The sequence below is a fragment of the Scleropages formosus genome, chromosome 15 (genome assembly GCF_900964775.1).
Source record: "Scleropages formosus chromosome 15, fSclFor1.1, whole genome shotgun sequence".
In the NCBI taxonomy this organism is placed as follows: Eukaryota; Metazoa; Chordata; class Actinopteri; order Osteoglossiformes; family Osteoglossidae; genus Scleropages; species Scleropages formosus.
This window is the reverse complement of record NC_041820.1, coordinates 3,597,435-3,612,301: the sequence shown is the minus strand read 5'-3', so window position 1 is coordinate 3,612,301 and position 14,867 is coordinate 3,597,435. Positions and strand designations below refer to the sequence as shown.

General features: G+C 47.5%; 1 protein-coding gene across 1 annotated transcript in view; it reads left to right on the top strand.

The window, feature by feature from the left end:
- The window catches only part of alk (ALK receptor tyrosine kinase), a 241,376-nt gene that overhangs the window by 179,153 nt on the left and 47,356 nt on the right, over positions 1–14,867 (top strand). Inside the window, exon 10 of the mRNA XM_029258577.1 lies at positions 13,497–13,624. Coding sequence (XP_029114410.1) covers positions 13,497–13,624 — 128 coding nt within the window. The remainder of the gene's footprint in view (positions 1–13,496; positions 13,625–14,867) is intronic.

The window sequence follows — 14,867 nt, the reverse complement described above, 5'->3', positions numbered from 1 at the left end:
TGTGTTTCTTTTGCATATTGACTCAAGAGGGTATCCTCGGTGCAGGAGTGCGTGTATTCGTTGCAAGATTGTGCACCTTGAGTCAAGAGTCTCTACTTTTATTGCAGGAGTGTCTGTCTATAGCGCAAGAGTGCGGATGTTTGTTTGCAGAGCCGTGCATCTTGAGTCAAGAGGCTTCGATTTTACTGCAGGAGTGTGTATCTTCAGCACAGGGGTGCATGAAAGCTACTCGAGTGTGTGTTGAGCCGAGGGGAAGAGGCTGTTTTGGCTGAGGAAACAATGAGTGGAAATAAGAGGGGAAAGGTCAGCGTGACAGGAGTGGTTCTTGGGAGCGGGAGGAGGAGGAGGACATTTGTTGGATAGATGCCGCGGAAACCCAATAAAGCACCACAAAGACGCCGACACCTGTGTGTAGGAAACAGCAACCGAGCCTCTGGTCCAAAACAAGCTTCTTGAGAAGATGCGTTATGGAGCGGAGATCTCTGGTGGCCACCGGGAGGGACGCTGGTAATCCCGAATGGACTATGTGTCCATCTGATGAACGTTGTACCAATGGACTGGATCATTCAGAGCTCGTGGGGAGATTTTGAACCTGGGGAAGATGCCGAAATCTGAAATCTAGGTGGATGCCGCACGCTCAGGGCCGTTTCTTTAATGAAAGGAACCTAGGCGATGTAAATCGGAAAGTTGGGGCGTCAAATTTAGTTCCTGAAATCGAAAAATAAATTGTAATCTTCGGGGGGAAAAAAATTTGAAAACCTTCCTCGACGGTGAAGGTACAGTTTTGTGAGACAATTCGAAAGTCACCGCCTCATTCAAACGTCGCAGGACGCATCGCTGCCGTGTGTCTTTGAGATGTCGCAACCGTGTACGAGAGATTTTCGACGAAACTGTCGGTCTACGCGGTAAATAGCGTGATAGTCTCTTTCTTCCCTTAGACTTTAGACTCAAAAACGTTTAATGTTCACTTATTAGTATAAATTTGTGTTCTGTGCATATGTACTGTTTGCATCCCTGTTATTAAAAATGTGACAAATTCACATTTACACTTATTCGTTTAGCCGATGCTTTTCTGCAAAGCGATTTAATATAAAGCTGCTTACAATTATTTACCCATGTATAGAGCAGGGTCATTTTTACTGTAACTAATAAGGGTAAGTACCTTGATCCAGGGTGCTACAGCAAGAGGAGGGATTTGAACCTGCAACCTCTAATTCCAAAGGCAGCAGCTCTAAATAAAATAAATTGAATTTCTATTCTGCTTCCCCCCTCCATGACTTGTATGTCTGTATCTAAAATGTAAAATGTAGTTTTTGTCATTTATATGTGTGTTCATTTAGAGATGGAAGTCTAAGGGATGTTGGATTGATGACTCCTGCCTCCAGCTGGATTTATGCTGGGGAAACGCAACCTGTAGGCTGAGCGAAGGCAGTTAATGATGAACAAGGGGTCAATAAAGGAGGAAATGAGTTTGGGTTCATTGGACGCTCTGGCTTTCGGTTACAATTCGGAAGAATTGTACTGTCAGGCTGGGCATCTGCATGGCGGTGGGAGCAGAACCAGGGTCATGAACCAGGGAGGATTGAACAGATGATGAGAGAAAGAGCTGAAGGTCAAGGAAGAACCTCCAGGAAAGGGGGGGGGAGTGTGGCGGTGTTCTCTGCTGGCCTCTATTTCACTGCTTTTCTTTGTTTGCTTGTTCTCTTCTGTAAAAAAGATGCGTGGAGGAGGTGGGGGGTTGGGGGGGGGTTGTATGAGCAGCGATGGCGGTTGAGGTAAACACAGATTTGGACCTCTGCTGCACCTTTCTGCTGAACACAGGGATTTTTTTGATCATGAAGTGGAGGAGAGCCAGAAGTTTGGGGGGGGGGGGGGGGGGGGGGAGACAAGCCTGTCGGGGGATGGGCAAAGAGAGAGAGAGAAAAAGGGGCAATAGAGCGAGCGAGGAGCGGATGCAGCGCCGACTAGAGGGACCTGCAGAAGGTAGCTGGGATGAGACAGAGCAGATGGGGAGAGATGACGTGGGGGTTGGGGCGGGGGGATGAGAAGATGTACATTTAATAGGTTCATCTCAGTGAATAAGACCTAATTTAGGGGGAATTCATTATTATATACTACAGTGTTTGCTTTGCCTCTGGGATGCTTTTACAAGCAGAGACGGGGCCCCATGCGGTAATTGAATTCTTTGTACAGTTCGCTCTTATAGACGCGATGAGCGGTAGCGCCCCCTCTGCGGGTCGCAGCGACACTGCAACCGGTGGGGCATCGCAGCAACGCCCCTCGGGGGGGGACGAGACGCGAGAAAGTTCACACGGCGTCCTCGATTTACTCGGCTCGGAGCGCTCAAATTATCTCAGCGCCCTTTAATTATTCCATGACTCCGCTTTTAATTTGTGGTTTGCACTTTCTTTCTCGCAGCTCTTTCTTAGAGTCCCCCCCACCGGGTCGTGGAGGAGCCCACCCTCCCCCGGCATCGAAAATGTGCCCCCCCTCACCCACCCGCTGCCCACATCGGTTTGTCATGAGTTCATCTCGCACTTCGTTTTTTTAGCGTGTCGCAGTTACCCTGCTCAAACACCGCGCCGTACCTGAGCTTCAACTTCATCATCCACCTGGCTCCCTCGCATCGTCGAACTCGCCCTGCCGACGCCCACCCCCAGTCACTGAGTCGGGCTGTCGTCGCACCTCTCGGCACGGTGGACCAGACGGATCCGCACGCATCGTAGGTTCTGGGCCAACGATTCGCAGGCCAGAGTCCTGCTGGGACGGACGCTCCCCGTTCGCCCCCACCCCCCCCCCCACCCCTCCAACACCACCTTCTCCACGAATAAAAAGAATCAAAAGGCGACCGGTTAATGCGATCGAACGCGAGCCCCTCGAAATGCAAAACGTGCGAGCGGACAAGTCGAGAAGTTTATTTAACGACACGTCTCTCCAAAAGGAGATAATGAAATGTGACCTCAGCGCTTTCTGCAAGTGGGCTTTCGACGGGCCTGGTGCAGCTTAGCTGCCGGCAGCGTCGACGGGGGTGGGGTGCGTAGGGGGGCACTTTGTGACTGAGATGCACTTCAGCTCCTTTATAATAATAACAATAATAAAAAAAGAATCCTCACCACTTTGTTTGTCTGCGATAAATGGCTGCATGGGATTAAAGGGAGAACTTGAGCTATGGAAAGATCGAGTGACGCGTGTCGAACCTCCATCTCCATGGTACCGGGGCTGCAACCTCACATTGAGTACCATCCAGATTTTCACTGGCCTCTTACGTCCACGTAAGTTATCAATTTAAGGACGTGCGATTCTTATAATTTATTCAGTTATTTGACACCTATACAGTGCTGTACACCGAGCCAGTGCTGTGCACTTGTTATAGTAGGTCATAGGTTTGAGTCCCTGCCCTTGACTGGAACTGTTCTGGCTCTTCTTACAAACACAACTGGATTGGAAAGACTGTTTGTAACTCATTTTGTTTGTACCGTCATAAGTCACAGTCTATCTATCTATCTATCTATCTATCTATCTGCAGTTGTTTATTTTATTGTCTTATTTCTGAGGTAAAGTGACTAAAACATGGATTTGAGATTTATTTATTTATTTATTATTATTCATTTATTTATTTGTCTTTGCCAGCATTATTTGTATTTGTCAACATTACCTGAGTTCTTTCAATTCCATCTTCCAACGCAGATACAAAGGATATAAGAAAATCATAAGACAAACAACTTCATCCAGCAGGGAAATATTGAAGAAAAAGTTGGTGTGTTTCTCACTTGTACCACTTTTACAGCTATAATATCACATTCACAACAGTAATTATAGTGAGAAAAAAATGACGGCGGATAAAAGCGATATGGGTTCCTGCAAAATGAAATGAGGGTCATAATCCACTGTACAGGAGTTATATATTTAATACATTTATTTATTTAATCTGACATTTTCCTTCAAAGAGACTTACTATGTTAAGCTACTTACAGTGATTTACCCTTTTATACAGCACGGTAATTTTCACTGTGTCAGTTCAGAGCCGGTGCCTCCATCAAGGGTACTGCAGCAGGAGATGGGATCCAAACCCGGGTCCTTTGACAGCAAGGAAACTGCGCTGACCACTGCACCCCTTTCTGTTTACATATTGATAGATATAATATAATAATATTATTGTGATAATATATACTGTATAATATACAATGTACATATCTAAATAATATATTGCAATGTGCGGAGGTGCGGTGGTGCAGTGGGTTGGACCGCAGTCCTACTCTCCAGTGGGTCTGGGGTTTGAGTCCCGCTTGGGGTGCCTTGTGACGGACTGGCGTCCCGTTCTGGGTGTGTCCCCTTCCCCCTCCGGCCTTACGCCCTGTGTTGCCGGGTAGGCTCCGGTTCCCCGTGACCCCGTAAGGGACGAGCGGTTCTGAAAATGAGAAATATTGCAATGTAATTTATATAAAACAAGGAGATGGAAAACAGCCCCTTCAGGGAAATAATTTGGTAGTGAAGGGCGCTCTCATCCCCGCACACCAGTCCGCGACGCTCCCCGGACTTGTCCCTTGACAGGCGTCCCCCTCGCCGATCAGCTGCACGGTGCAGCTGGATAATTGAAATTGGACATAATTCAAGTTAAGAAGCGCGAGTTTCTCCTTCCTTTCTCTCATCGCTGTAATTTCACAGCACTGCGGGCCAAAGCGGCGCCGTTTTCGGGACAGAAATGAGGCCGCGGAGTCTCAGCGCTTCTGTTTTCAATCGTCCGCCGGGCCAGGTGAACCGGCATACTTGCGCAGTGTGATTTTAGTGATTTTAATTTAGTGCTTTGCGGTTGCAGTGTGATGAGGGCTGTGTTTTTGTATGTTTCAGTGTGTGTGTGTGTGTGTGTGTGTGTGTGTGTGTGTGTGTGTGTGTGTGTGTGTGTTTGTGTGTGTGTGTGGGGGGGGGGGGGGGAGTCTATCAACCCCTTCTTTCAAACCCTTCTGCGGTTCTCTCTACCTACCTGTTCACCTTCAGCCCTTGCGTTCCCCGTCACGGTTACAGCGCCCGTTCAATCGGTCGCATCACCAGGACTCGGCTGCATTGTTCAAACTGTGGCGTGAGGTTCAAGATCAAACCCTGTTCTGGTACCACACAGGGGGATGAAGCCACAGAGGACGATGGGGGTTGTGGTGGGGGGTGACTTGTACACAGGGAGGTTAGCAAAGGGCTTCGACCCTGACTTTATGTGTTAAAGAGGATAAACCGCGTGGGACCGCCTTAGTCCAACTCGCCTCCACGGTGTTTACAGCTCGCGTCCGGTGTTCCTGAGTGTCCGTCATGGGGTAAATCGCTCAGCCGTCAGCCTTCAGAATTAGCTTGTGGAGACGACGTATCATCCTAAATAGGATTGTGTTAAATATGAGATTTTACTGTTGCTCACAATTTCAAAAAAAAAAAAAAAAAATTAAGAATATTACAAGACAAATTATGCATATTTTAGCTATATTTAACATTTCCACGAAACATAACACACACATAAATTGAGTTATTCTTAGGTTGTTATAATGGGGAAGGATGGTACAGTAATGGTTAGGGTGCCCTGGTTGGACCCAAAGGTTGCAGGTTCAAATCCCACCTTCAACTGTAGTACCCTTGAGTGAGGTATTTATGCTGAATTGTTACAGTAGAATTACCCAGCTGTATAAATGAGTAAATAACTGGAGGTAACTTAACACTGTACGAAAAAGTGTCGGCTAAATATATGTATTAAATTTTTATCAACTGTGACATAGTGGTAAAAGTGACTTTGGAAGTTGAAACGAAATGAGTTATGAACAGACTTTCTGTGCTGCTTCTGTTCATAAATTCCAGGGGGAAAAAAACAGTATTAGTCTGATTTTTTTTCAGTCCATGTCTGCTGTGTTAGAACCAATAAAACCTGTCCTTCCTTGGGACTTTGAGCCGTTCCGGAGTTCGTCGAGGAGCGAGAACGTTGCTGTCTGACGTGTAATTTGACTGTCAGAAATGTGATGCCGGTGACATCCTCTCTCCCCGTCATGTGTAACAGTCCGTAAAATGTTGGGTTTTTTTCCCCACCCACCTGGTTCCCACTCCCTGCCATGCTCATCAGCATTCTACATGTGCATTTGTTCACGTAACAGACACTTTTCTCCAAAGCGACTTCCAATGAACTCTATGTAGTGTTACCAGCCCACACACCCTATTCACTGTGGTGACTTACACTGTGTCACTCATCCATACACACTCTCTCTGTCACTCACACACTATGGGGGAACCTGAACAGCATGTCTTTGGATTGTGGGAGGAAACCAGAGCACCTGAAGGAAACCCACATAGACTCAACACTGACTGAGTGGGGATCGAACCCATGTCCTCTCACACAACCCAGGGGCTGTCAGACGCCAGCAGTACTCACTGTGCCACCCAATGTTTATCCTGAATGAACATTTATTCATTTATTAGACGCTTTTCTCCAAAGTGACGTACATCTCAGAAAATACAATGTGTCCCTTACATTAGGAGAAAGAGAGATTTAGATGCAGACTCGTGATTCTTAAGTGCAGTTTGTTTGTTATTTTCCACCATATGAACCAATGTTCATCACACAAGAACTCTGGGAAAAAAAATCCCATGTGGTCCCAGGGACCAACAGTATAATTGTTACTGCAAAATGAACAGGGTACTGTACCATAGGGCAACAACAGACCAGGTATTGGGGGAACAAAAAAAAAAAGAAGCAAATAATAGCTCACATTTATTTTTTCATCCAACAGCTCTACACACTGCTTACAGTTTTTTACCTATTTATATAGCCGGATAATTTTTATTATCTGTATCGGATAAATATTTATTAATTATTAAAATGTTGATGTTATATATTATATTAATTATTAAAATATTTATTAATTTAGTAATTATTCAAATTCATTAAATGTTCTCAGATATGTACATCACTTTGGGGGAAAAAGCATCTGTTAAATGTAATTGCTTATTGTTAGTAACACAGCAGAAGGACTCGAACCCAGAGCCTTTGGCTACCAGGAGGAAGTTGGTGAAGGACAATACATGCTGTTCCTGCTCTAGTGCCCTTAATCAAGGTACTTACCCACCTGATCGTGGAGGGGATGAAACTGATGCTTATTGGTGTGAAGGTTGCGGGTTCAAATTATACCTGCTGCTGCCGTCTGCTTGAGCAAGACACTTACTGCAAAATTACCCTGCTGTACAAAAGGATGAATCAGAGTAAGACTCTCAGTGTACAAACCCAAAGCTGTCATTCTGGAGACAGGCATGGGAACATGTGTCATACCTTTATACGTGTATATGATTTACACTTTAAGCAGCAGGTTTGTGTGCTTAAAAAGGAAAAAATTCGATGCCATCCATCATGGGGCCCTTCAAAAGACGTGGTGCTACCAGCAGCAGTTAGGGCAGTAAATTGCAAATGAGACGCAGCGACACGATCGATTCCTCTCGCGGCGCTGTTTTTAGGAGTCCGCTTGCTCCATATCCCATTTGTCGATCTAACAACAACAAGAGAAGAAAACGCGTCTTTGTGGAGACGCGGCTTTGAGCGGCACCTTCCGTCGCCCCTCTTTTTGTTTCCACTCGGGTGCGATTTCCATAAAGGCCACGATAAGGCTGGAGCCGAGCGGGATTCCGTTGTTCCCTACGCTTGTGCCCGTTTGCATGTCGATCGCACCCGGGGGGGGGTCATTTTTGCAGTGACATCATTCGGATTCCAGGAGGTCACTCACGGGTGCTCTCTGCAATGGCCTCAGGTACCTGTGACTTGAGGGGTCCGCAGATCAGGGACTCGTGGCAACAACACACACAAATCCAGAAACACACACAATACAATCAGTGTGTTTGAGACACACACCAGGTCCAGACCCCAAGTTCAACAGTGAAGCTGCATTTGTGTTTATTCATTGACGCTATTTACCCCTTTATACAGGTGGGTAATTTTACTAGAGCAACTTAGGGTAAGTACCTTGCTCAAGGGTACTACAGCTGAAGGTGGGATTCGACCCTGTGACCTTGGGGTTCAAAGGCAGGCGCTCTAACTGAAGGGCTTTAAACACAGACACGGACACGTGAGCGTCGGTGCTCAGTCCTTTTGTCCAACACCACCGCTTTCGGCGGCACGTTAGAGTCGCTGCGTATCGAACCGATAGGAAACACGTCGCAGATGATGGGATGGAAGCTCATGCAGCAGTTAGGAGATGAGGAGAGAAGTGGGTCCAAAAGAGATGGGTCCGAGACCCTTCTGGAATGCAGGGAGGGATTCAGCAGTTCCGAGGGACAGAGGGAGCTCATTCCACCACAGCGGAGCCCAAACGGAGAATCTTTGGACTTTCACTTTTGGACGTCGAGGAGGAAGGAGGGGGGCGTTGCCATGGCGTCTGTCCACAAGGTCACCGTCACCACGGCGCCACCGAAGCAGCAGGAGGGAAAGACTCCAGTGTTGAGGTCCTGTTTCAGCCGCCCAGAGAGGGAGCAGCAAGGAGCCCCAAAACAGGACGAGTTTCAAGAAGGACCAACTGAAATCCGTGACCTCACAGATTTCTTGAACCGAGGTCCCCCAACCCCCCATTCCGAGATGGGCAGCTCTGCCCGGTTGCCGTCTGACGGAGAGCAGGCAGCACAGCTCCTATCATGTGGGTAGACGCCGGCGCGTTATTTGATTATGGCCTGACATCTGAGCAACGCTGAAAACACACACACACACACACACACGCACACACGCACACAAACACGCACGCACACCCAAAGGTCAGTGCTTCTGCAGACAGCGCAGCACTGAAATTATGATGAGTTATGAAGCCCTTAATGACTAATATTGTCAGCAGCGCTGTGATTAGCGGTATTAATGGGGGCGGCGGGGGGGGGGGGTTGACCCGCCGGGGCCGAATTGCAGAGAAAATGTAGGCAAAGCACTTAATTCGGGCCTTTTTTCCAGCGCCCGAGAGCGTCTTATCGGATCGGAACCCAGGCATTCGGCAGAGGGCCGCGAATACACTTTCAGCTGATGTTTTGACACACCACACGCTGATGCAGGTTGGTTCGTTGGCCACGGGTGTGTGCCGTGACACTGAAAGCAGCATTTTGAGGTGGGCATGCCAAGCGTGTGTGTGTGTGTGTGTGTGCTGCCAATCGGAGTGTGTTTGGTGCACATAGACGGGGGGCAGTTTGCCAGTCCCTTTATTACCTGGGACTCGGGACCAGCGCCCAGCTGCCCGTTGCACCTCCAGGGTGGCGCCCCCCAGTGCCCCGGTGTGGAACAACACGCAGCAAACAACAAGAACGGGAGCTTTCGCGTGCGGCAGTGCTGTCCTCCAGCGCCTCGAGACCCCAGTCTCTGGACTTCATACGACAAGAAATTATTTTTATTTTAGGGTTAGAAACATACAAAGCGTGAAGTACAGAAAACTAAATTTGAATTTATAAAGAAGTTACATTTTATGCAACTGTGACGACACGTGGGAACATTATATTTGCACGGGTCGGAAATTTATACTTAACGACTGGAAACTAAAAACCGAAAACTAAAGTCACCATCAAGACTGAAGCCTGAAGTCGGTTAAGGGAACACATAGATTTACATTATTTTACTGTGCAGATCCGCAGTTTGCTTCATAGAAAAGAAAAGCTGGAACATTTCAAAGATACGGGGCGGCGATGCGTGATACCATGGCTACAAGATATATGACACGCCTTCCATTTTTAACCAAAATTTCTTCTTTATTATTAAGCAAGGTTTTTTTATTATTTGTATTATAGTAGCAAGTTTTGCCCCCTCCTCCCCCAAGCCCTGCATTCACTGTGCAGCGAGAAACTATGTTTCCTCTGCACTGCTCTCTTATGATCCCTTTTCACTCCCTTTCTTGCGTATCTTCACTGTCATCTGCGTTTGGGGATCAATTTATTGATTTATATTTGTTTATGACATGTATCTGACACGTCCTCTCTTTGTAATATTTTCTAACAATATTACAATTAAACAACTGGGTAATTTTACTGGAGCAATTTAGGGTAAGTACCTTGTCCAAGGGTACTACAGCTGGAGGTGGGATTTGAACCTAAAACCTTTGCATTTTCAAGAAGCAGCTCTAATCAATATGCTGCCAGAGGCCCCCCATACAGCACGTGTGTGTCACCGGCAGTGCGAGTGCGGTGCGGCGCCATATAGGGGCGCTGTGGGTCGTTCCGCCGTGTGGACCCTTCTGCCGACACCGTGTAGAAAAAGCGAAAAGTACCAGACAGCTGTGGCGCTCGGCGGCGCCGGAGACCCGTGGGAATTCAGTGGCGCATATTTCATATTTCAAATACGGTATGTGTTCAAGTCGTTAACCGCACAAAAATTAACAGTTCATAATCCTGCGCTGGAGCTGTTCACTCAAATATTTTGTGGGAAGAAGCGGATTACAAATCATATTCATGAGTGCGCTTTGTTTGTTTAAAATCCTACACCCTCTCCATCTCTCGCTCTCTCTCTCTCTCTCTCTCTCGCGCACACACACACACACACACACACACACACACGCACACAGCATGCCAGATATTCCTGAAGCCACATCCAGGGATCAGGACAGCGGTTAAAGCTGTTATCTTTCAACCTGAAGGATATGGGTTTGAATCCCAATGCTGCTGTAATCACAGTTTTCAACATACTTAACCCTGTATGGACACAGTAAAAATTACCCAGCTCTATAAATGGATAAATCACTGTAAAGCTAATTGTCATACGTTATGTTTGTTCACTGCCTTGGAAAATTGAATAAATAAACGTTAATAATTTCCAGGCATCCAGGTGAACGGGTGCAGGAACCTCCTCAGAGACAGACGGAGAAAGTTTGGCCGTTGCTGTAACGGTGATGCGCTTATATATAAATACATATATATATTTTTTAAGTTACTGTTTGAGATATGGATCAGCTGTGGTATTTGATGCAGATCAGTGTGCAGTTTTTACATATCACAGCGACTGAATGGCTACAATCAGAGCCCCGGGGGGCCACAGCTGGACAGGGCTGCTTTGTCTGGACTCCGATAGGGATCCTACATGTAAATGAGGCCTGGCGGTTCCACACCCACACCCACACCCGCAACACACACACTCGCACACTCGCGCACACACACACGGGCCTCAGGTGGGAAAAAATGCGCTGTCGCTCCGAAACGCACTGATGCCGTGTGCTGCATTAACTCGCAGATGTAATTAGAGGCGGGCGATAGTCTGGCTGCGCCGCGTGTATTATTGCATTTGTTAATTTATCCACAGTTAATTAGCAGACCAAAGTGGAAACGGCGCTAATAACAAGTAAGCAGAACGGCAATGTGCCGCAACGCACCGCACACACGAAATGACATTCAGCTGTCAACAAAAACAGGAGGGGCAGGGCAGGGGGGATTATAGTGCACAGAAGTTACAACAGCGATGAGATGGAAAAATCATGAACATGAAGTGAACATCAGAATTATACATCATCATACACTTGGACAGAGTATTTTTTACAGGGCTGTATAGTATTTTATCAGCCTCTGTAGCACAAATGCTCCTATATGTCACCTCCAGCTGTAGTACCTTTGATCAAGAAACTTACCTTGAATTGACAGAGTAAAAATTACCCTGCTGGATACGTGGATAAATCGTAGTTAACTTAACGCTTCGGAAAAAGGAGTCAGTTAAAGGCATAATCATGGTATTACATCTGCTTTCAGCTGTGATATAGTTACCGTAAGCGAGGACTGTGATTGGTCGAGATGATCAAAGTGATAGGAACCGGGATTAATATGCAGTAGCTGGATTTGTTATGGAAGCATCAGTTTGTCTTTTTCATACGGAAAAACATTGCCGATCAAAAACAAAGAACTCGGTGTGAAAGAATGAGCGCAAAAATGCCATAATTTCGTATAAATTCATAAATTCAAATTCACCTCATTGGACAAACAAAGGGCATATATGTATTTTCATAAACTGTTGTAGCAGTTTTCATTGTTAGGATGTTTTGTTGCATTAGGGATGACTATATATAGTCAAGTATATATATACATGCTCTGTATAGATATTGACTGTAGACGAGCATCAACATGGAAAAAGTATACAGTGATATAGATATTATTCTTTTTTCACTTTATGGGTTATTGAGTGTAGATTGATGAAGGATAAAAATAATTTTAATGATTTTAGAATAAGGCTGCAACATAAAAAACTAAGAGCAAAGGGGTTTGAATACTTTCTGAATGCACTATACATATATATAATTTCCCCATTAAACCTACAAAACTCATATAATAAAATTTAGATTACCATGTTGCTGTTGCTAAATTTATTTTTATTCCAATATGATCTTTAACTATTACTGTTTGACTTATGTGGGCTTTACGGAATTAAAAGCTTTGCGCTTAATATATGAGACTGAAGAAAATATGGCGCATGACTCACGTGAGCATTCGGTAAATGCCAGGATGAACTTTTAGAAGTACCTTTACTGTGTGTCGCTAGAAATTATTGTTAACGTTTGTTCCCTACAGCCTGGGCTTCGCTGGCAAAATAGAGGACAGTGATGCATCAGGGGTTTTTTTTTTGGGGGGGAGCTGGCAGTGCTGAGTGTGATCGGTTGGAGAACCTTCCGGAAGGCCATTAATCCAGCCCTGGAGTTTGGCTCAAATGGATTGCGGCGGCAGTGCGGGTCAAACAAATTAAACACCGGTTGGACGTTCGGTCCTGAAAGTCGAAGATGCTTCGCAGCGGTTCCGCTGAGGTTCTCTCATTTCCTTTTCATTTCTTTTTTTTTTCCTATTCCGTCACGAATGATTTTCCTTCACCTGACGATGGCCGTTCCACCTTCGCAGACACACACACACACACACACACACACACACACACACACACACACCTGTTCAGGTTCAGCGCCGCGGCGGAGATTCGGAGAGACAGGGAGCACACGGTGCCGGTGATGTAACCCGCGAGAGGCGGGCAGGGGACGGAGCGCCACGTCCCGGGGAGAGGCCGCAGGAGAAAGAGGGTTCGAGAGAGAGGGAGAGGAAGAGAGGGAGACGTGGTGGGCGGAGCTACAGTCACATGCGATGGTGGGACGGATTAAGGAACAAACAGGAGCCCAAAGGCAATCCGCGTTAGACGCTATTTGTTTAATAAAATTAGGAGGCCGCCGTCAACTCCGACGCAGGCGCTTGGGGTGCTGGGGGAGGGGGGCGTGGAGGTTAGGCAGCCGGGCGGGTCACGAGCCTTGCCAGACGAGAGCGGAGGCAGACGCACGCACGCACACACGCGCATACACACGCACGCGTTCGCGGAGGGCCCTCCAGCTACACACCCCGAGTCCCGGACGCAGCGGCTGCCGGATGGCGGAAAGGGCCGAGCCGCCCCGCTCCCCCGACGGCACGGAGGGGCGCCCCGTGCTGACCCCCACCGCCTCACCCCGCGGCCCCTGCCGCCCCAGGTACCTGGCTCTCACCTTGCTCTTGCTGCTCTTGTCTCTCCTGGGCAGCTGGGCGGCTCTGCGGCTCACCCTGGGCAACCAGCCGGACCCGTTCAGGATCTGGTCGAGCTACAGCGAGCCGAGCGACAGGGACGCGGGCGCCTTCGAACCCACCTTCGCCACCAACTGCACCCTGGGTAAGACCGGCTTCCGCGGTACTTGACTTACATTTACCGACCTTATTACCGCTGTCATTAATTCATTTGACACTTTTCTTCAAGGCCACTCACAATGTGAGCTTTGTGCATGTGAGCTACTCTCAGTGATGGACCCATTTGTAGAGCAGCGTCCGTTTACTGTATCGCTTCAGGGTAAGCGCCTCGATCGAGGCTACAACTACAGCTAGAACAGGCATTCGAACCCGGGTTCTCCCAATTGCAAGGCAGCATCTCTAACTGCTACGCCAAAATTCCCTCTGATTTACATTGTATGATATGTCTTTGGTTAGCTGTCAGAGAGCAGCTGGTAGACATGACAGTCAGGGTTTCCAGGAGGTGGTCAGGTACGAGATGAGGGTCAGGAATGAGGAAGGAGATGACGGTGAGGTACAAGATGATGGTCAGATATGAGACGATGGTCAAGTACGAGAGGTGCAAAACTATGGTCGGGTATGAGCTGATGGTCAGATACAAGATCACGGTCAGGTATGAGAAATACGAGACTACTGTCAGGTACAAGATGATGGTCAGATATGAGACGATGGTCAAGTACGAGAGGTGCAAAACTATGGTCAGGTATGAGATGATGGTCAGATACAAGATGACGGTCAGGTATGAGATGATCCTCAGATATGAGAAGTATGAGATGATGATCAGGGATGAGATGATGGTCAGGTACGAGAGGTAGGAGACAACGGTCACGTATCGTCCCAGCGGCGCAGATGTCTGCGTGCGTCCACCGCGCGAGGTGACGACGACAGAGCTCCTGAAGGAGGCCTTCGCAAAATCGCGTTCTCTTCGGCTGCCTCCTCGCGAGAAAGACGCCCCGCTGACTTTCATCAAAACGCCTTTTGTTGCCATTTCTGAAAAGATAAATCTCTCTTTTGCCGCACGTAATATTGTGCTCCGGGCTTTGGCGGAGAGGAGAGAAATGACCGACCGCGCCGTAAATTAAGAGCGTCGGCCTCCGCGAGGGCGCGGTGCGACGCGGTGCGGTGTCCAGGGGCCGAGCTCAGCCCGCTCCACCTGGAGCGGAATCGGAGCTTCTTCTGCCCAGCGCAACAAAACACTGGATGCGATTTAGCGAGTTATCAATCTGCGCTCGTGGCGTATCGGTCAAAATCCCGAGTACGGACGGCTTCTTTATTTCCGCAGCTTTCCGTGAATCGTACGTTAAGTACGTAAGGGACACGAGTTACTTCATGAAATTATCGGCACGCAA